The 20,208-nt window shown below is 45.0% G+C and overlaps 2 protein-coding genes and 1 non-coding gene across 3 annotated transcripts in view; 2 read left to right on the plus strand and 1 right to left on the minus strand.

Moving 5' to 3' along the window:
- POLR1A (RNA polymerase I subunit A) overlaps nucleotides 1-1,423 on the minus strand; it is a 35,969-nt gene extending 34,546 nt beyond the window's left edge. The window contains exon 1 of the mRNA XM_057410135.1: nucleotides 1,252-1,423. Coding sequence (XP_057266118.1) covers nucleotides 1,252-1,328 — 77 coding nt within the window. The 5' untranslated portion in view covers nucleotides 1,329-1,423. The remainder of the gene's footprint in view (nucleotides 1-1,251) is intronic.
- PTCD3 (pentatricopeptide repeat domain 3) lies at nucleotides 1,327-19,869 on the plus strand. The gene is made up of 25 exons (XM_057409807.1): nucleotides 1,327-1,341; nucleotides 1,376-1,506; nucleotides 2,435-2,481; nucleotides 3,276-3,315; nucleotides 4,262-4,307; nucleotides 4,855-4,923; nucleotides 6,126-6,230; nucleotides 7,148-7,271; nucleotides 8,298-8,431; nucleotides 9,126-9,199; nucleotides 9,510-9,597; nucleotides 9,693-9,753; nucleotides 10,038-10,120; nucleotides 10,792-10,936; nucleotides 11,435-11,485; nucleotides 12,119-12,202; nucleotides 12,993-13,021; nucleotides 13,527-13,630; nucleotides 14,839-14,917; nucleotides 15,007-15,097; nucleotides 16,242-16,327; nucleotides 17,395-17,543; nucleotides 18,399-18,440; nucleotides 18,721-18,879; nucleotides 19,568-19,869. The coding sequence occupies exons 1-25, from the start codon at nucleotides 1,327-1,329 to the stop codon at nucleotides 19,632-19,634; spliced, it is 2,103 nt and encodes a 700-aa protein (XP_057265790.1). The 3' UTR covers nucleotides 19,635-19,869.
- LOC130599609 (small nucleolar RNA SNORD94) lies at nucleotides 9,830-9,971 on the plus strand. Its single transcript, XR_008972271.1, has one exon. It is a non-coding gene; the product is annotated as a small nucleolar RNA SNORD94 (small nucleolar RNA).
- Nucleotides 19,870-20,208: the final 339 nt, after the last annotated feature.

Genomic DNA, 20,208 nt, shown 5'->3' on the forward strand with positions numbered 1-20,208 from the left:
CTCTAGAACTCCAAGAGACAACGTGCTGGGAAAAGCCCAAAAACCCCATCTGAAGCAAAAATCCCAGCTTTGCCATACTTACACTGGCATTAAATACCCAAACCTTTTCCCACTGCTGAAACCAAGTGAGATCTCTTCTGTAACAGGACACTTGGGATCAGATCCCAGGCCAGGTTTCCCGGAGCGTGCTCACCAAGGAGCAAGCCCAGCCTTACCAGTACAGGGCTCCTCCAGGCTCTGGGGCTGGTGCTGAGGTGCCAACATGGGGGGAAGTCAACACATCCCCTAAGGGGAGACCCCCCAGGAGCAGCACAGCCCTTGCCCTCATGAAGTGAGCTTATGCTGCACCTCACAGCCTCTGCCCTAGGAGCACATGGAAGTGCTTCTGCTTCTCCTTCCAGATTTGGAAAGTGATCGTCCTCTTGTACTGGGCACTGGTGAGGCCGCACCTTGAATCCTGTGTTCAGCTCTGGGCCCCTCACTACAAGAGAGACCTTGAGGTGCTGGAGCGGGGCCAGAGAAGGGCACGGAGCTGGTGCAGGGCCTGGAGCACAAGTGTGATGGGGAACGGCTGAGGGACCTGGGGGGTTCACTCTGGAGAAGAGAAGGCTCGGGGGGGGACCTGATGGCTTCCTACAAGTGCCTGACAGGAGGATGGAGCCAGGAGGGGCTGGGCTCTGCTCCCAAGGAACAAGGGATGGGACAAGAGAAAACGGCCCCAGGCTGTGCCAGGGGAGGTTTAGATTGGATATTAGGAACAGAGAGGGTGCTCAGGCATTGGATCAGGCTGCAGGATTAAAGGGCAGTGGTGGAATCGCCGTCCCTGGAAGTGTACAAAAACTGCAGACCAGACCCTGAGTGACACGGATGAGTGGTGGCCTTGGCAGTACTGGGGTGACGGTTGGACTTGACGAACGTAAAGGTCTTTTCCAACCTAGTCGATTCTACGATTTTAAGTGGCCACACTCCCCTCGACTTCACTGTCAGCGAGGAGCTCTGCTGAGAGAGGGAGACAGGCCGCCTTGTCTCCTCACAGACCCGCTTCCTCAGCCCCCCACCAGAAACCATACACCCCCCTTGCCGCCATCCTAGATGGCCAGGGCACAGCCGGACTACACATCCCAACAGGCCGTGCGCCTTCAGCCCGCTGAGCCTCCCCGCGCTCCGCCGCATGGCACGCCGGGAGTTGTAGTCCTCAGCGGCACCCAGGGCGGGGACCGCGGACAACGCAGCGCCTGCCGTGTTCCTCACCTGATCTCCTCGGCCGTATACATCCCGAAGGAGACCCCGACCAGCCGCCGCCACGGCACCACTTTCGGCTGCCTCATGGTGAACAAACGAGTCCTCCCGGCCGACACTTCGTCCCTATCTGCAGGCAGACGCCACAGGAGGAACCACGCGGTCCCGGCGGGCAGGGGCAAGCGAGGCCGGGCGCTACCAATGTCGCGGAGGGGAGGCCTCTCCCCGGCACTGCGGCAATGGTACCGCCCAGCTTCCCAGAGGGCAGTGCGGGAGTGCAGGCATGGCGGCCCGGCCGGTGGGGTTTTGTTCCTGGCAGCGAGTGTTATCGCTGAGCCGGCGGGGCTGTGTGCTGGGTTGGAGGAGAGAGTGCTACCGGTAAGGGTCCCGCAGCGGAGGGAAGGGAAGGGCAGGGCGGCGGGGACACCGTGCGGGCATCAACGGAGGAGGGGTGGTAGATCGGGGAGGTGAGGCGCGAAAGACTGCGCATGCGCGGTGGTGGCTGAGGCTTGTGGCGGCGTGGCCTTGGTGTCATGGCGTGGCCTTAGGGGGAGTCTCTCTTCAGGGCTTTCCCCTCCTTTTGGTGGGCTCAGCTGCTTGGAGCCGCTCCGGGAGTGATTTTGAGCGGTTAAATGCTGCCTGGAGCTGAATCTCACTGATTGACGAAGCTGAACGTGAGTAGCTTGTACCCAGGCAGCCAAGAAGCAAACAGCGTCGTGGCCTGTGTCGGCACCAGTGTGGCAGCGGGGCCAGGGCAGTGGTCATCCCTCTGTACTGGGCACTGGTGAGGCCGCGCCTCGAATCCTGTGTTCAGTTCTGGGCTCCTCTACAGGAGAGACATTTCGGTGCTGGAGTGGGGCCAGAGAAGGGCAGTGGAGCTGGTGCAGGGTCTGGAGCACAAGTGTGCTCAAAAGCTGTGTAGATGAGGCCCTCAGTGACATGGGTTAGCGGTGGCCTTGACAGTACTGGGGTAACGGTTGGACTTGATCATCTTAAAGGTCTTTTCTATTCTACTTGAGTCTATGATTGTATGAAAAAGCAGGTGAAGAGGGGAGGTTGCTTTCATTGTGTGCTTCAAGCAAAAAGGTCCCACTCCACTGGGTACTCTGCAGGCAAAATATAACATGTAAAATTATACCTCATCATAGGTTTTTGTGATGTACAGGAATACCTAGAGATTCTGCTTCATTTCTAGGTGTTCTAGCAGTACAGCTCTTGGGAAGACTGCAGACAATGCAGAAGGTATGATGTCTTAATTAGTAGTTTCTTGCATGTTCTTTTAACACAGTGTGTCTGGAGATAAGTTGTGAATGGAATGTCCTCTTTCCCCTTCATGGATTTTCTTTCCTGTGTCTTCATTGTGGAGAGATTTTCTGGCTTAACTTGCGTTAACTTGAGTTCTTTGCTCCGGGAGCATGAACCGAGTTGTCCACTTCCATGAGTTATCCAGTTGCCCTTTGAAATGGAATAAACTATAAAAATAAAAAAGGGTTTTTCCACCTTGATCCTGACACTTTTCTTCATGATCTTGCTTCTTTGTATTCCTTCCCATATTTCTACTCTGAGTTTTGTGAGCAGAGTGAGCTGGGATGCTCAGAGCCATGCCGCAGGTGTGAACAAGTTTCTGCCACTCACTAGCAGCTTGTGGAAGTATCAACACAGAGGCACTGGTTCTGGGGGTTGTAATCAGGAGGTTCCACATGTTCCTCTGAATGCATTTGCTAAGATGCTTTACCAACAACCTTTGACTTATTCATTGTGGTTTTGTTGTCTTTCTTTATTTCTCTTTGGGAAAACCTGGGAAAATTGATCTTGGGGTGAAAGGAACTGAGCAGCTGGAGCAGAAACTCAAAAAGGCACTTTACTGAGCTATTCAGACAGCTTTTCTACTACCATTGCAGTGAATTGTGGCTTACATTAAACTGTGGCTTCAAATTCTTTGCTTAGTGCTTTGAGCTGTATCAGCTTAAATTGCTTTTCATGATATTTTGGGGCATCTGTTTGTATAATAAGTATTTTAATATTGTTTTTCATAGTTGCACAAGAAGAAATAGTGCTCCCCCGAAGGAAAACCTGGTGAGTGTTTACTGCTGGAATTCTCTTGACCTAGAAGAAGGTCATTGTTAGACAGCTAAATGTAGTCTGTCCGCCAAAGTTGAACATGAAGATTCAGCTGCTGTGTTCTTGGGTTTAATGTGTCTCTCCCTGCTGACTGGGAGCTCTGGGAATATTCCAGTGCACTCCATTCCTGATCTTGTTTTAAAAACAGTTATAAGGACTGTATTTTTAAGCATAGTTCTGTTCCCTTGTAAAAGATCACATCTAATAGAAATCTGTAAAATCAGCTTAGTTTGACTGTCAACATGTGGGTGTGTTTCAGCAAAATAAACTTGACTGTTGATAGCTGCCTGAATAAATCCACTTTAGAAATGATGCATCTGAGCAAAAGCTAGAACAAAAGCACTTAAGGTGAACTTGCATGACTGCAGCAAAAACTAAGTTTATAACCAAATGGTGCCTGTATGTCAACCTAAAATAAGACCACCTTCACCTAAATGCTCTCACTGGCCTTGCCTTTGCTTTAAAAATGAGCAAAGTCTTAAGGAGTCCTGCAAAATCTAGGCTTGGTTGGTTGGGTTTTATTTCCTTCCCAAGACATGTCTTGGAGAGGGAGTTGTATCCATCTCTTAGAGATGAGGAGCTCTGAGAAGAACATTCCAGGGAATTCTGTGTTCCTTCCCAGTGTTCCTTTTTTCAATCATGTATAAGGGCAGGAGTGGTAACAGGAAACACACATGCTTTTCTGGTTTTCCTCAAAGTCTTTTCTGTGTTTTTTTCCAGAACTGAGACCGTTTTAGTAGCTGAGTTTTTCTTCCTTTTGCAAAAAGTGATCTTTTCTAAGTGCAGCAAAAACCTATTTCCCAGAATTGAAAATAGGATAATGTGCTTGCTCTACATAGAGTGTAATGCATAACATTCAAAGTCTGCAACTGAATATTAATTGAAGCTCCTTTATGTTTAGGGACAAACTGGCAGTTCTTCAAACGTTGGCTTCTACTGTGAAAAGGGTAAGTAGTTCCCTTGATCATGGAAATAGGTCAATTTGTCCATCTCAAGTGACAGCCTTGCACTCTGGGGGCTCTTACTTCTGCTTTGTCCATAAATGAAAGATGGGACTTTAACATCCATGTTTTACAGGGTTTCACTTGCTCAGCACATTTTGCTGTGTCCTTAAAGCCTCATTTTAGTGCTAAGAGAGCTGCAGGTCCCAGTGAAAGCTGTAATACTTCAATAAGGCGTTTGCTAACATCAGGAGCAAGTTCCTTTATCAGTTCAGTTGCCAACCCAGATTGCCTCTTCCCAGTCTCAGTCCAGAAAGCAAGCCTTGCAAAGAGCAAACTGCTGTCACTGTGTTAGCTTGTGTGTGTGTGTGTATAATGGCAATGTTTTTTAAGCTCTTTCCAAACAGGCTAAACCCTTTTGAACTAGAGAACTTTTGTAAAGTAGGCATCAGGTGGTGATTATGTCTTGAATTCCATGAGGCAGTATGATATTCCCACAGTGTCAATGTGTACATAACTGAACATTTCAATCCTTGGGTTTTACTTTCTACAGGATCCTACTGCTGCTCATTATATGTTCCCAGATGACCCTTACTTTATGCCAAAAAATGCAGCCCATTTTGTAAGTATTTCCTTTCATATCTTTGATAGCAACCCCCTTGGGCTTCCGCAGTTACAAAACAAAAGCCATCAGATTTCTTTTCTCCTCTGTGTATTTGTGAATGCATAATGACAGGAGCATTTCTCTGCATGCTAAAGAAATCCACCCTGTACACACAAAGTGCTCTCTTCCTGCCCATGCAGGGACCTTCCAGTTGATACAACTCTGTTAACATTCCTGCAGGTTAGTGGCTTACTTGCTGAGTTCTGTTTCTCCATGTTCTGAGAAGAGTAATTCTGTAGGTGAGGCATTAAAACTGTGTTTACAGACTATGAATTTGTGGTGTTCCAAGAGCTGAGATTTTGTGCTTACAGTTAAATTAAATGTATGACTTCAAGCAGATAAGATCACCTCTGTGTGTGTGTATGTGTGTGTTTGTGTGTGTTACTACATAGACTACATACTACTAGTTTACTGTCCTAGCCAAGCCCCAGGAATTTTAGTTGTATCACAGAGCACAGCTATTTGTTAACTTAGGCTTATGCAAATAGAAGTGTTAAGATGATAATAGAGAAGAAGGGAAAGTCTCTCCCTGATGTTACCTTTGCCTAAGATTAAAGAGCATGAAGCCGAGGTGGGAGAAAGCAGAACTGGAAATGAGGGCAAGAAGGAATGTGATGTTAATTTAAGTGTAATGAGAGAAGACTGGGAGCTGAGGTACATCATTGCAAATCAATGATGTGGCTACCAGAGGGCTTCAGTTCTGCATATCGGAGGTGAAGCCGTTGAAGAGACAGAAGGCAGCAATCAAATGTGAAGAGTTTGAAAAGAAACAGGATTTAGAACTTGAGGAGAGGAGGTAAATGGGAATCAGATTGTGCCCTTGGAAATTAAAGCCAAGGAGAGAAATATCCAAGTGCCGTAACTCTAAAAAGAGAGCTTTTCAGCTTGAGGCAGCAGTGCAGCATTTCACATGCCTGGTACAGAACTCTGTATCTTGACTAAGTAAGAAGGAAGGAAATGACAGTCTCATTAAAGAACGGACATTCTTATATTGGCATAAATACCAGAATGCTTCTCTGGAACATTGTTTTGTGCCTATGTTTTTACTAAGAGTTGAAAATAAAACAGGAATTCAGTTTTGATTCTGTGAGAATGCTCAGTGTTATGGAAGATGTTTTAATGACTTATTTCTTCTCTTGTTCTCTCTCATTCCTGTGCAGCGGCTGTTTGCATTGTCGAAGGAGTCTGGGAAAAATGCTGCAAAATTCATTGTGAAGCAGTTTCCTCAGTATTTTGACAAGATTACTGTACATCCCGACGTAACAGTAAGCATTTGGATTTTAATTTTCATTGTGTCTGTGCTTTGTCAGGTAGTGAAATCAACTGTCTGGTCCAGAACTAACATTAAAAGGATTATTTTGTCAGCTGTTTTGCAGACAGCTGTGAAGGCATTACTGTATTTCCATTACGTTTCTGAAATGAACGTTTTTCCTTAGGAATTCAGTCTCATACCAGGTTCTTTAGATAAAAGTAAGAAAAGAAATGTTTAGATGTTCAGAGAAGAGAAGCTGTGTGGAGACCTCAGCGCAGCCTTCCAGAATCTGAAGAGGGCGTTTGAGGCTGCCTGAGAGCGACTCTTCATCAGGGAATGTATCAATAGGACAAGGGGTGATGGGTTCAAGTTTAAACAGGGGAAGTCCAGGTTAGGTATAAGGAAGAAGTTCTTTACTGTGAGGGTGATGAGGCACTGGAATGGGTTCCCCAGGAAAGTTGTGAATGCTCCATCCCTGGCAGTGTTCAAGGCCAGGTTGTACAGAGCCTTGGGCAACATGGTCTAATGTGAGGTGTCCCTGCCCATGGCAGGGAGTTGGAACTGGATGATCTTAAGGACCTTTCCAGCCCAAACCATTCTGTGATTTTTATGTTGACTTACTAGCATGAAGGTGAGAGATCAGGGTGTGTGTGCTCTTTCATCGCCAAAAGGGCTGCTGTTGTTAGGCTAAGAGGGTTGAGAGACTATGAAAGCAGTCTTGGGTGAAGAGAAGGGTATTGAACAGGAGTAAGACCTTTGAGCAACCAGGGAAGTGGAAGGTGTCCCTGTCCATGGCAGGGGGTTGGAACTAGATGATCTCTAATGTCTTTCCATCCTAAACCACTCTGTGGTTCTGTATTTGATTAGTTACTTTAGCAGTGATTTAGAGAAGGTTTGAGCTCTTGTCTGACTTGCACTGTTTGCTTTCAGTGCTTTATGCCTGAGATTCTGACGCCTCAGATTGAAGGAGTGAGTGAGGAAGCTCTAAAAGAGCGTATCCACCTCAGAAGGGTGAAGGAATCTGTGGACCTGTTTGATCAACTTGTACAAGCAGGTATGTGTTCAACTGCCACATTCTGTGGTGGAGTTCTACTTCAACTGTACCCAAAATACCTTAGTAGCTGGCGCAGGCTATGGAGACAGTCCCATGACTACATTGCTGCCCCTCACAACCAACTCATCTGGTGAAGTAGTTCTCCAGAATCACTGGGCCCTCCTTATCTACTGCATGTCTGACATGTCATTTTGATGATAAGGAGAACAATTGATCTCTGATCAAGAAACAGATGATATGGTGTGGAGTTTCATCCTTCTCTTCCAAAGTAAAAGAACTGTGATGTAGCAGAGCAGGGCCTGTTATGGGCAGATGTTCTGTGATTGAGTGGTATCATTCAGCCTTCAAGTGCCCTTTTGCAGTAGCCTGTTGGTTGGTGTAAGCTGCATCTGTGCTGAGCACTTTGCTGCTGTGCTGGACTGATGCAGCATATCAGCTGAGTGTTCCTTTTGTGGACCTGCCCTCAGTAAATGAGTCTTAGTTCTTACTTAATTTAGACCCTATTCCTGTTATGGTGAATGAGGAGAAGGCAATAGAAAACTGTAACTGCCACAAGCCTCTGAAGGAGGAAGGCTTACTGGGAAGGAGACCTCATATCCACTAAAAGGTGGAAAGGAGACGATTCAATCATATAGGTCTTTGTTTTGGTTGGTTTTAAATCTGTTTCATAGGATAGTGAAACACACGAAGTGGTTTTCACAGCAGGGTGTATCCTAGGAGTAGTTCTGAAAAGCACTGGAAATTTCAGATGCTCTGTTGGATATATGCTGCTTCACAATTTCAGCTGCCACTTCCCTCTTCTACTTGGTCAGGAAAACTACTCTTCAGATAACTGTAGTTCAGTGTTATCCTCTGCTGTGAATGAGTTTGCAGAAGACCTGGTGTGGTGTTACACTTGCTAGGCAGTGCCTTTGTGTTGAAAGAGAGCAAAGTGGTGTAACTGGGTGTTCAGAAGTTTTCTGGTACAGCTGTAGAATGGTTTGTTCTTTACTTTCTCTGTGACTGTTTGCTCCTCATTTTCTACAGGTACTTCTGTATCTCTGGAGACCACAAACAGCCTTTTAGATTTGTTATGCTTCTATGGAGATGGGGAATCTACACAGGAAAAAGAGGGAGAAACAAAAAAGGAAGAAGTAAAAGAGGATTTGGAAGAACCAGCGGTATAAAAAACCTGTTGATCTCTAGTTCTTTATTTCTTTCATACATAATGGGAGTGTATCAAGGTGATGTCAGGATTTTTGTCCTGTGATTACCTGCGTGGGAGATGGGGTGGATCAGATGCAGTCAACATTCTCAAGAGATAGAGCAATTATAAAAATCCAGTGTTTGACGTAGTAGCAAATAAAGCTGAACTTAGTAACTGGAACCCTGTCTTGGCTTAGTCCTGCTGAACTTGTTTTTATAGTTGCCTGCAAAGAAAATCTCTAGTGCAGATCACAAGTTAATTTTCTTCCAGTCTGAGCCATATTAACTAGGTTTCAGTGAAGTTTAGGGCTCCTGGTGTAGTCTTAAAAGTATCAGGTCACAGGGTACCATAGTAGATGTATTGCACAATATGTCCCTGGGAAGACTGTTGCGGAAGAAAGAGTGTTGCAGAGTATTTGCTGTAGTCTAGTGATTCCTAACAACTCCACAAATAATTTACCTTTTATTATGTTTAATAACATAAATATTAATCTAGTTATTGCTTCCTGAGAATTAGAATAGAAAATATTTCAATATAACCCAGTAAAACCAAGCTTTAGCAGCATAGAAATTGTGGCTTAACATCTGTGTTGGTCCCAAATCATGACATTTGATGTTGAATCGTAACTTTGACCTCTGAGAAACTTATTTCTGCCAAAATCTCTCCAGGTGAATGCTTCAGAACAGAAGGCTCCAAAGAGACAATTCCAAAGAGGTTTACAGTCATCTGGCCCTAGATGGAGGTATAGAAAATAATGCCAGTATTCCCATATTCAGTGGTTTGTGCACATGTGTTGTTATAAAACAGACTTCCAAGACATTTTGGCAGCCCATACTGGCAGATATTACTTACTATATACATCTCTAACCTTTTAAAGTATTGATGGAGATTGAATAAGTGATTGTAGAATAGCTCAAAGTATCACAAGTAATATATTTGAATGTGAGCCCTTGGGTGTACAGCCCATTCCTTTGTATTCTGCATGCTGAATCTTTTTCTTAAAGGTATCTTCTGTTGAATTCTTTAGCATTCAGCTTGTTCATTGATTCTAGGGAGAACAACAATGCTGAAAGGATATTCAAGATAATGCCAGAGAGGAATGCACACTCCTATTGCGCAATGATCCGTGGGATGGTGAAGGTAAAGTTACCCTTCAGTGGTGGGAGGGCTTTTTTCAGCTTGTGCAATCTCACACAGTCACAGAGACTCTTATTTTTGTTGTTGTTTTTTTGCAGCATGGGGCCTTTGTTAAAGCTTATGACATGTACATAGACTTGCTGAATGAAAGACACAAGGGTAAGTGTCTCTTGGTTTTACTTTGTAGTCTTCTAAGTAACAGGAACCCATTGGTGGGTACATGAGTATTTGCTTCATGGCAGTGATGATTGGCGCAGGGGTACGGACCTCAGCTGGATCATGGGAGCTGAATGCAAGCTGTTTGTTCCGGTGCAGCTGGCATGTGGCTGGCTCTCTGGAACCAGGTTTGCATGAGACTTCGCCAAAAACTGAGCCATGTCAGCACCAACTGTTCCCTGTAGAATATAATTGTCAGTTAAAATGAATCATCTTACATTTTCCAGCTGATGTGCACACCTTCAACGCACTGATTTCAGCAGTCCCACATCTGAAGGACAGGTTCTTGGAAAGATGGGAGTTAGCCAAGGTAAGGCAGTAGAGCAAAAGAGAGGGGAAGGGGGTAAGAGTGTAGGGACTGGGTCTGCTGTATCAGTAGAATTTTGCAGTTGTTAGAATACTAAAAACAAGAGCTTTGTACAAAGATACTGATAATCTGCTGTGAATGAAGTCCACTGGTTTAAACATAGGAGGTAGCTATTGAGGAGTGGAAAATGTACAAAGTCCAACCTTGCCCTTGAAGAATGGTTTGCCTTGTGAGAACATAACCTGATTCAAGAACTGCCTGGACAGAAAGCAATGGGGAAATCATGCTGGGAAATAAAACCAAATAAACCATTTTAGATAAAACCTCTTGGAATTGTAATTCATGCTGGTTGGGATGGAAATGGAATTTTGAGGGGTAACATGAGAGGCTCCAGTTTTAATGACATAACATCAGTAAGGAAAAATTGTAAGTTTAAGAATTTCCTTGATGAGACACAAATCTCCAAGGTCTGATCTGATGTGATTTTATAGTCTTGATTTTTGGTTAAATTAATTAAAAATTAGATGGTATTTCCTTAATAAGTGATCAAGTGGAGTCATTCACTTGAAGGGAGTGAGAAGCACTAGCTTGAGGAAATGCGTGTATACCTAGATGACACCTGAATGTGATCTGTAGCATGCAAAACACTAAGGATTTGGGGATTCTTCTTTAAGGACTTCCTGAATCACATGGCTCAACAGGAAGTGCAACCAAATCTGCTAACTTTTAATGCTGTACTGAAGACCCTGAGAAGATGTGGTGGTGTAGGCAGAAGTATGTCGTTATTGGTAATAAAGGAAATGGAAGCACTTGATATAGGTAAGAAAATGAGGGTGGTTATTACATTCCAATGCCACCTCCAGAATAGTTGATTTAAGAGTTACAGTGATTCCTAGTTGGAGGGAGGAAGTGTGGAAAAAGCATTTCTCCCTGTGTTCTCAACTTCACTGTTTGTTTCCTTGTGCAAGAGAACTGAGAAATAAAGATAAGTACTAAGCTGTGGCCACTCAGCAAGCCAGTGCCTGTGGATTTCAAACTGAACCATCATCTTCAGTCCTTGTCAATTAGTAATTGCAATACAGTGGGTGCACTTAGCCCCTTAGGTCAAATAATGAAGCATTTTGGTGCTGTGGTTAGGAGCATGTTTATCATGACATTTTTACTTCTAGCTACTTAAGGTGTGTTCTGGCCCATAGGCTCTTCATCAACTGGGTCCTTATTGTAGTACTGTAGAAATTACAGTAAATTTATGCATGCTGCTTAGGCACAAAGCTTAGCCAAGAATGTTGAAGTAACTTGAGTGTTTTTGCTTTCCAGAGCCTAGCCTTGCGACCTATGAGCATCTTCTCTTCATGTTTTATAGAGGCGGTACGTGCATTTTCAACTAGTTCATGAACATGTCCTGTTACACATCTGCTTTAAATGCTTTCCAAATGTGATGGGTGAAGGCAGTTGATTCATAGGTGAAAAGACAGCTTCCAGTCTGTGCAATCCCAGTGTTACACATGCAGTCTGATTCTACTTGGGTGAAGAAGAACCTATAGAGGGTCGTAATGCTGCTCATTGGAGGGGGTTTGAACTTGATGAACTTTGAAGGTCCCTTCCAACCTAAACTGTTCTATGATTTGATGATTTTATAACCTTACAGGGAGGGAAGAGTCCTTCTGTTTAGCCTTAGACAGCGCTGGAAAGAGCCTGTTTCCTTTTGTGGCCACAAATTGCTAAAGCTACAGATGCTATTTTGTCTCTGAGGAGGCTGGATCTTACTACAACACATACGCTTTGATGCCCTATTATGCTGTGGAAATCTAGCAATAGTAGAGCAAATTTTGGAGCAAATAAAATTGCAGCTAATATGGAGCACCATGAGAATCATGACACTTGTTTGAAGTGATGGTGCTTGTTTCTATTTCCATATTGCATTTGCAGGCTGATGCTCTTCATTAATGAAGTGTCTGGCACAACTGAGATGTGATGTTGCTTGTGTCTTTTGTCCCACAGTTGAACTTCACCCATCAGGTATCATCTCTGAGGTGCTAGATGATGTTGAAAACAGGAGCTTCACTGCCGAGGACCCTGATGATGGTAGGGACTTCAATATATCTCGCTGTCTGCATTGATTAAGCTTGGATTAAGTTAATTATTACATCTCGCAAGGGAAAGGGAGGTGTATTGTACCTAATGGCTTTAAGTAAATTGCCCCCATTTTGATACCCACAGCCAGCCATTGCTTCAGTCACTGATAACATCCAGTGTTCTTGTTTCCTATCCAAGACTCATCACATGAAAGGAATGAGATACTGAGCAGGATAGTTTCTGTCCTTCCTCCCACTGTAGCTTTCTTTGCCTCCCTCAAGCAGCATCAGTCTCTGTGCTGCTTTAAAATGTCACTGACAGAAACCAAAGTGTCATGAAATGGGAAAGAGACATTTTCAGGGGGCAGTTGTACATTCTGGGGCAGCTCTGGGATGTTCTAGAGACGTGGGTAACCTGCCATGAGCAGCACATGCTCTCTTCCGCTGGAGGAAATGGAGAAGGTCAGTGATGTGTCTGCCTTTTTTGTAGTCTGTATATTAGGCATATAATGCTGTCTTGCAGCAAACAAGAGGGTGTAGCTTTTGTAAACCTAAAGTCAAGCAGACCATCTGCTTAAATCCGTCTCCAAAGGCATGGCAGTACAGCTGCCTCACAACACTGGCTAGCAAAACTCAGGCCACACCAGAGTCTCTACATATAAAGTCTTCACCAAGCAGAGCTACAGATTCAGCTTTCTAAGTGAACATGTTTTGCCTGTCCTGTGGGAGGCTGGGTTAATGCGCTGCTGTTTGTGTCATTCAAAGTTTGAAGCTCACACATTCCATTTTCTTCCTTTCAGCCAACTTTTTTATCACTGCAATGCAAGCGGTAAGTGCCTTGTCCCTGCAGTCAGAATTCCTTTGAGCCCTCCAGCTAAGACTTGCCTGGGAGTTTTCCAGTCTGTCATACAAGATTTAGCTCTCAGTATCTCCCTTTTTCACCTGTGCTCATCACCTCCTGTAACTTAACCTCTATGATTCTGCAGTTGTTTGCTTGATACCTGCTGCGCTGGTAACCTGCATGCCTGTGAGAGGCGTCTGTTGCTGGCAGTGGCTACATAAGTCTCTGTCCACTGTGCCCTACCTCCTGTTTCTAGTGACACTGCAGCAGTTGGACAGTCTCAGCACCCAAAGGTGTCAGTTTAGGTCAGAAAGCTCTCACCCACTGGGAGAGCCACACATTTGTCTCATTTAAACGGAATTCCTGCTCAGTCATTGAATTCATCCTGTTAGAAATGTTTGCCATCAGCTCATTACTCTTCATACTCCGTGAGTCTCAGAGGGATGTATTAGGTATTGGATTTGGAACCAAAATCAAACTCATCTCATTACAGTGCTGTGATCTTAAGGACATCAAGCTTGCCTACCGGTTAAATAAGGCCATGGAGAAGGGAGACAACTGGAAATTCTTGAGTATGGATCACTTAAATACCTACTGGTGAGTGAAGTGCAGCTGATATTGAGAGTCTCGTGTAGTGGTGTCAGTTTGAATACAAACCAGGATTTAAACATTGCAGAGGGTGCTTTGGTGAACACTGGTTATTGTATGCACAGTTTGGGAATTAGGTCCCTCTAAGAACAGTGATAGCTTAGGGTTTATCTTCAGTTTGTGGCCTTGCCCAAACTGAATTGTCTTGAAGTGTCAGTTTAGCTTAATACCCAACAAGTATACCAACCAGTTGTGTTTTCTTCAGTCCTGTTGTCCACTTAAGATGGCAGCTTAGGAGGTAACACCAAAACAGTGTGCGGGTCAGACCTAGCTCTCTGCATGGTGGTGTTGAGAGAAGTTGCAGCACAGCAGGTGTATTTAGGCATGAAATTCCCATGTAGTTCCACAATTTGATGCTGAAATCATGGCATCTAAAGTATCTCCACCAACGTCATTAAGTGCTGCAGTCACTGAACATAAGTAAGTAAGTGGAGCATACTGATTTGAAGAGAAGCCTGTTAAGGCATTGGAGCCAGAGATGCTCCTGTAAATTGATAGAATCATCATAAGAATCACAGAATGGTTTGGGTTGGAAGGGACCTTAAAGCTCACCCAGTTCCAAACCCCTGCCACAGGCAGGGACATCTTCCACTAGAGCAGCTTGCTCCAAGCCCCTGTGTTCAACCTGGCCTTGAAATTTGTGAAAATTATCATCAAAGCAAGATGCAGTTTCAGAGGTGGATGATTCAGACAATTGCACCTTATTTAGCCTTCAAGTAAACCAAGGGAAATTTAATTTCTTGGTGTAGGGACATTTTTCCTAGCCAGTGCGTTGGGTCAGGGTCCCAGGTGTGCATTGTGAACCTGTACAAGTAACAAGGTTAATTTAGTTCACTTCTTCAAGTGGCTCTTAACTAGAGGCTGTATTTGACATAGATTCAGGTACTTCAAACCTGGCATCATGCAGGGAGATTGCATTCTTTTGAGATTTTTAAATGCAGTGCTCTAACTTCTGGTTAATTCTGCCAGCTGCCTAGTGTCAGTGTTCTCTCATAAAAATGCTATGCTTATTTAACTGTATGGAGCATTGCAGTGATACAGTGAGGTCTCCCTGATCCACATACAAATCTGAGCAGAACACCATCATTTGCTGGTGCTTCTGTATGGTTTGGTTGAGCTAATCCTAAATGAATTAGAATGTTTCTCCCCTCCTCTAGGTCAAAATTCTTCTCCTTGTTGTGCATGATGGAACAAATTGATGTCGTATTGAAGTGGTACAAAGAAATGTCCTGTTCAGTAAGTGTGTGCTAGGGTAAGTTTCAGAGCTTTGGCGTGGAGAGGTGGAACAGTTACAGCTTACTGAAACAACTCGCTTGCTTCACCAGCTCTTCTATCCAAGTCCTAAAAACATATTGGAACTCCTTCAAGCCCTGGATGCAGCCAACTACTTGGAAAGGATCCCTTCAGTCTGGGAAGGTTAGTGATAACCACATGGCTATGGAGGCTGCTTGCCTGCTAGAAGTCAGGAGCTTTTATCCCCAAGTAGGAGGTAGCTGGAGGACTTCCTACTGCTCAGAATAGCCACAGTTGGGTGCTTTGGCATGAGGGATGTTATTTCTTAGTGCAGTGATGGGGCTATTGTGGTAGAGAAAGGCAGAACCCATGTTTGGGCCTGCATAGACTACCAGTGTGGCTGTGTCATAGTTAAATGTCAATGTCTTGGAAAACAGTGCTTACCAGAGAGCAGCACCTTAACCAGCAGCCCATGGTTAACTCATTTAAACTACTTATCTGTTCTTTACCCCTTAAGAAGAGGAGACAAGAATGCAGATACAGGCTTTAGCACCCAGAAGGTACCTTATTGTCACCCAGAGGGGACAGACGGGTTCCTTTAGGGATCCTGGGCAGAATGATGACAGCACTGATTTGTAGTTAGAATTAAAGCTTTATTTTCTTAATAGGATTTTATGATTAGCGTAGAATTGATAAGCAGAATAGCATGGGATTTCTATAGGCAGAATTAGTGTAATACAATTTTATATAAGTAGCAGAATTTTATAACACTGCTTAGCTTAAGGTTTCTAATCATCTGGACCCTCTGCAGATGGGGTCAAGTCTCAGTATTTGGTTTGCTCTATAAAAGAATACAAGTCACCACTTGGTCTTCAGAGGAAGCAGACAATGGTGGAGATGTCTCTGACCACTGAGAGTCATGGGTCTCACTATCCAGCAGCAGTTCAGGTCCATGTTCCCACTTAGGACCTGTAACTGCTTGATGTTACTGACAGTGCTCTGTGTGCTGTTACCTTCCCTGTTCTGTGCCGTGGTCATCACCAGCATTGGGCTGGCTGGGTGCTGGGCACCTTGAAGGCTGTTAGCAAGGGGAACAGTCAGCCTGGCACCCAGGAATCTGCAGGCTGGCAGAAGAAATCCTTTTAGTTCATGTACTGGGTGCACAGGACCTTCAGGGCATGATAATGAGGGGAAAGGGAACTAATACAAGGCCTGCTCAGTCACAGAAAATGCTTTATAAGATGGCATTCATTACACTGACCTTAATACCTGGAGTTGGGAGCAGAGGTACCAGCCATGCATACCAACTATTGCCTTTCTCTAACAGATGTAAAACAGATGGGGTTTAATAGGAGACCAGAACTGTTGGAAGAGCTCTTGTCTTTGATGAGCAGGGAGCAGCACCCTGATGAGGTAAGGAAGCTGTCATGGTTTAACCCCATATACAGCAAAGCACCACACAGCCACTTGTTCCCTCCTCCCCATTGGGATGGTGGGGAGAATCAGAAGGGTCAAGTGCAAAAACTCCGGGGTTAAGATAAAGACAGTTTGATGAGGGAAGCAAAACTGTCTGAGCAAGCAAAGCAGAACAAGGGATTCATTCACCACTCCCCATGGGCAGGGAGGCAGTTCAGCCATCCCCAGGACAGCAGGGCTCCATATGTAACGGTTACTCAAGAAGATGGATGTGAACATCCCTCCCTTCCTTCTTCCTCCTCCAGCTTTATATGCTGAGTGTGATGCCATATGGTGTGGAATATCCCTTGGGTCAGTTGGGGTCAGCTGTCCTGGCTGTGTCCCCTCCCTGTTCCTTGTGCACCCCCAGCCTATACTCTGTGGAAGCACTGTTCAGCAGTAACTAAAACATCCCTGTATATCAACACTGTTTTCAGCACGTCCAAAACAGCCCCCTACTAACTGCTGTGAAGAAAATTAACACTATTCCAGCCAAAACCAATAAAGAGACTCTGCGAAAAGAGTAGAGCTCTCCCCATTTCTTAGTGCAGCATATAGACTGTATTTAAGTGCTGATTTATCCTCCTTGTCAGTCTTAGTTCCAGTGCATATGCCATTCCAAATTTCCAGATCTATGTGAGCCCATCCAGGCCTGCTAAGCCCTTTGAATTGTCTTCAACCTCCAGAAAAACCTCGGATTAACACAGAAGAGGATCACATCCTTACCTGGGTTTGGAAGAACAGTCCAGCCCAGACAGCCACATCCTTGTGAAATTCAGGGATTTTTGCCAGAGATGTTGTAGTAACTGGCTCCTCAACCTAAGGAGAGTTAAAAGCTTCTATGTACTGCAGAGCTCTCAAGTACCTGCAAAGCCATCTTGGAGCTGGCAGAAGTGAGCATCTTTTTGTGAGGAATAACCTTTGTTAATGGACACATTTAAACCACAAACCTGTAGGAGGAATTGCAGTGAAGGGGGGATGTTAATTCTAGAGGGTTTGGGATTAATGGCACAATCTCTCCACAGATCCAGCAGGCGTTTGCCAAGTGTGCTGAAGACATCAAAGCTGTGCACGAGCAGAGCGGGAGGGAGCGGGTCCAGTTACAGTGGACAGGCAGCATGCTGGGCTGCATTGCTCTCCTGTTTGCCAGGGCTGGCAGGACCCAAGATGCTTGGTACGTGTGAGGCTGCTGTGAGCGTTTGGTTGCTGACCCTGTAACTCAAGGCTTAATCCCAAAAATCCATTGCCTTGGAATGCTGGTGCAGGCAAAAGGAGGGGATAAATCCTGCTGGGAATGTGAGGAGGGTTCCTTAACTTTACTGTTCATTCTTGGCACCAGGTTACAGTTGTCTGTCTTAGAAATGGGTTAGAAGTTAATGCAGCAGCTGGCTTAGAGCATCTCACAGCTGCTTATGGCAAGGTGGGGTTTATCACTTCACTAAGCACTGCTGACTGCCTGCAGCTTCCCATTTGATAACTTCCAGAGCCCTTTGAAATTCAAACTGCTCAAGAGATTAATTAGAGTTTAATTAAACCTTTAATGAACCCTAATTAGACCTATAAAGAGAATACGTTTAGAACTAGAATTTGCTGTCCTGCCTGCTCTCAACTTGAAATGCTGGTTGAAATAACTAGCTTCCAGTTGAAGGTTCTGAGCTGTTTTCTGTTAAACACAGATGTTCTCTTCGCACTGATTCATTTGAAACAAAGGTTTGGCAAGTACCCTTCTAAAAATACATCATACTTTAAGCTTCCCATCAGCTACACTTGCTGTTTTCTCTGACACTAATGTTAAGAGTTAAGATATTTTGTGTTAAAGCCATCAATGCTGGTAGCTGGCACACACCGCATCTGTGAAAACACAGCATGGGGTGTGTTTCAGATCTGTGGGGAAGGTTGTTTCATGACATTGAGCTTGCCTGTGTCTCAGCAGGGGCTTGTCTTACCCAGGAGATTCAGTATCTGTCTCTTCCTGTGGTTTGTGGTGTGTGAGGGTTTTTTAGTGACTGTTTTGGTTTCTTTTGAACAGGAACATGATGGAGCGTTTCCAGCAGATCAATAGGATTCCCACGTAAGTACTTTTAGGTTCTGACTTCAGGTAGAGGCTGAGATCTTGCATTTCTATTATAGAATATCATAGTTGGGGTTAAAAGCTTTCTGCTGGGATGGTTGTTCCCAAGTGCACCACGTTGGTACAGGGTGAAGACTGAGGTGAAATTCCTGCAGGAGCAGAATTGGGCTGGTTGAGTGATGTGAGGATCTGTCACCTCCTTTCCCTCTAAAGGAGGTGCTATAAATTAATGGCCACCTCACCTGGGACCCTGTGAACACTCTTTGCATTTCTTTTGCAGTAATCAGGTGTTGGATGGGTTCTGGAACTGTGCTAAACAAACCAATAACGCAGATGAGGCGATTAAGCTGGTAAAGCTGGCAGCATCCCTGGGCCATCCTGCATCTCAAAAGCTTAAAAGCAAAACGGAAAAGGAGTTTGAGCTCTCTGAAAAGCAGAAGTAAGTTTAAGTACTTCATGTTACTGCTGAAGGGATATAGCAGGGTGTTGGAGGGGTAATTCCTGTGGAAAGGTGGCACAGAATTGGCTTGTGCATGGACTGTGGTTGATTCACACTCCCAAAATGGTCGCTGCTTTTGATTCCACACTGTCCATCCCTCCTAGAAGGAATGGTTAGCATTATCCACCACTCACATCTGCTTCCACCTTTCTTTCCTAGAATCTTCTCCTAGCTGGGTCTGGCCACCTAAAAGATACTGATTGCAGGCTAGTAAAAGCAGGGAATGGGCACAGGATGGGCCTGCACATGGCTCACAGGTTCTGAGGGCCATGGTTAATCTTCATCTCACCAGGCATCACTGTTCATCACTGCAGCAAGCTGCTGCAGCCAAGCTCAGTTGCTGGGTTTAGCCTTGAGGGACCACAGTATGGAGCCAGTGGTCTGGTCCAAGGGACTGAATAAACGGAAGTTCAGCATCCTTGAGAAGCTGACCCATCACTTCTGGGTAACTTAAGTGGCTTTTCCAAAGTGTGCTTCCACCAAATGTTGGGTAGACCTGTCCTTTGAGGACAGTAGGTGTCAGCCCATAACGTTCTTTTTGGAGGGGCTTTACCCTGTGTTTTACATCTGTCCTTTCAAGCGGAAGTCACAAGATGTCACTGATCACTGAACTGTTTTACACATGCAGGAAGACATTGGAGAGCATCCAGCCAGACAGCGACAGTGACAGCGATAGTGACAGTGACCGTGAGTAGCTGTCCTTGCCTTCCTCACTGGAAAACTGGGAGCAGCCGCTGCCTGGATGCCAGGAGTCTTCTGTGAGAACTGAAATGACTGAGGGGAAGTGTTTGGGAGGTGCTGCAGCACTGCTGAGCACTTTAGAGCTCTCCCATACAGGACCTGCTTTGCAAGAGGACGCTGTCCTTGTTGGATCAAGCTGGAGTGTGTCCTGTTTGGTGACTTCAAACACAGTGTGCCCTACACCAGCACAGTTTCTTCCACACCCCTACCTGCATGAGCTGGCTCCCAGCAGTCATGACCTGCTGAAGCAGGGGAGGGCTGCAGCAAGGAGTGCACTTCCTGGGGCTGCTCAGCACATACAAGACATTGCCAGCTTGAGCCACTTCTCTTTGGCCTCCTGTGACTTAAACCTGTGCCAGATTTAATTCCTTTCCAGCCAACTTCACTGAACTACTTAAATACGAGGTTTACTCTGTATGTAAACACTGCAGATGCAATACTCATCACCTGTGTGTTGTTCCCCATCTTTCTGGGTGTTCTGGGACAGGCTTTGGACTGTTGGAAGATGCTAAAACTACAATTTGTACA

This window comes from Pezoporus wallicus, unplaced genomic scaffold (assembly GCF_028554395.1).
Source record: "Pezoporus wallicus isolate ANWC-B61680 ecotype Strahan unplaced genomic scaffold, APGP_CSIRO_Pwel_v1 contig_8512, whole genome shotgun sequence".
NCBI classification, from domain to species: Eukaryota; Metazoa; Chordata; class Aves; order Psittaciformes; family Psittacidae; genus Pezoporus; species Pezoporus wallicus.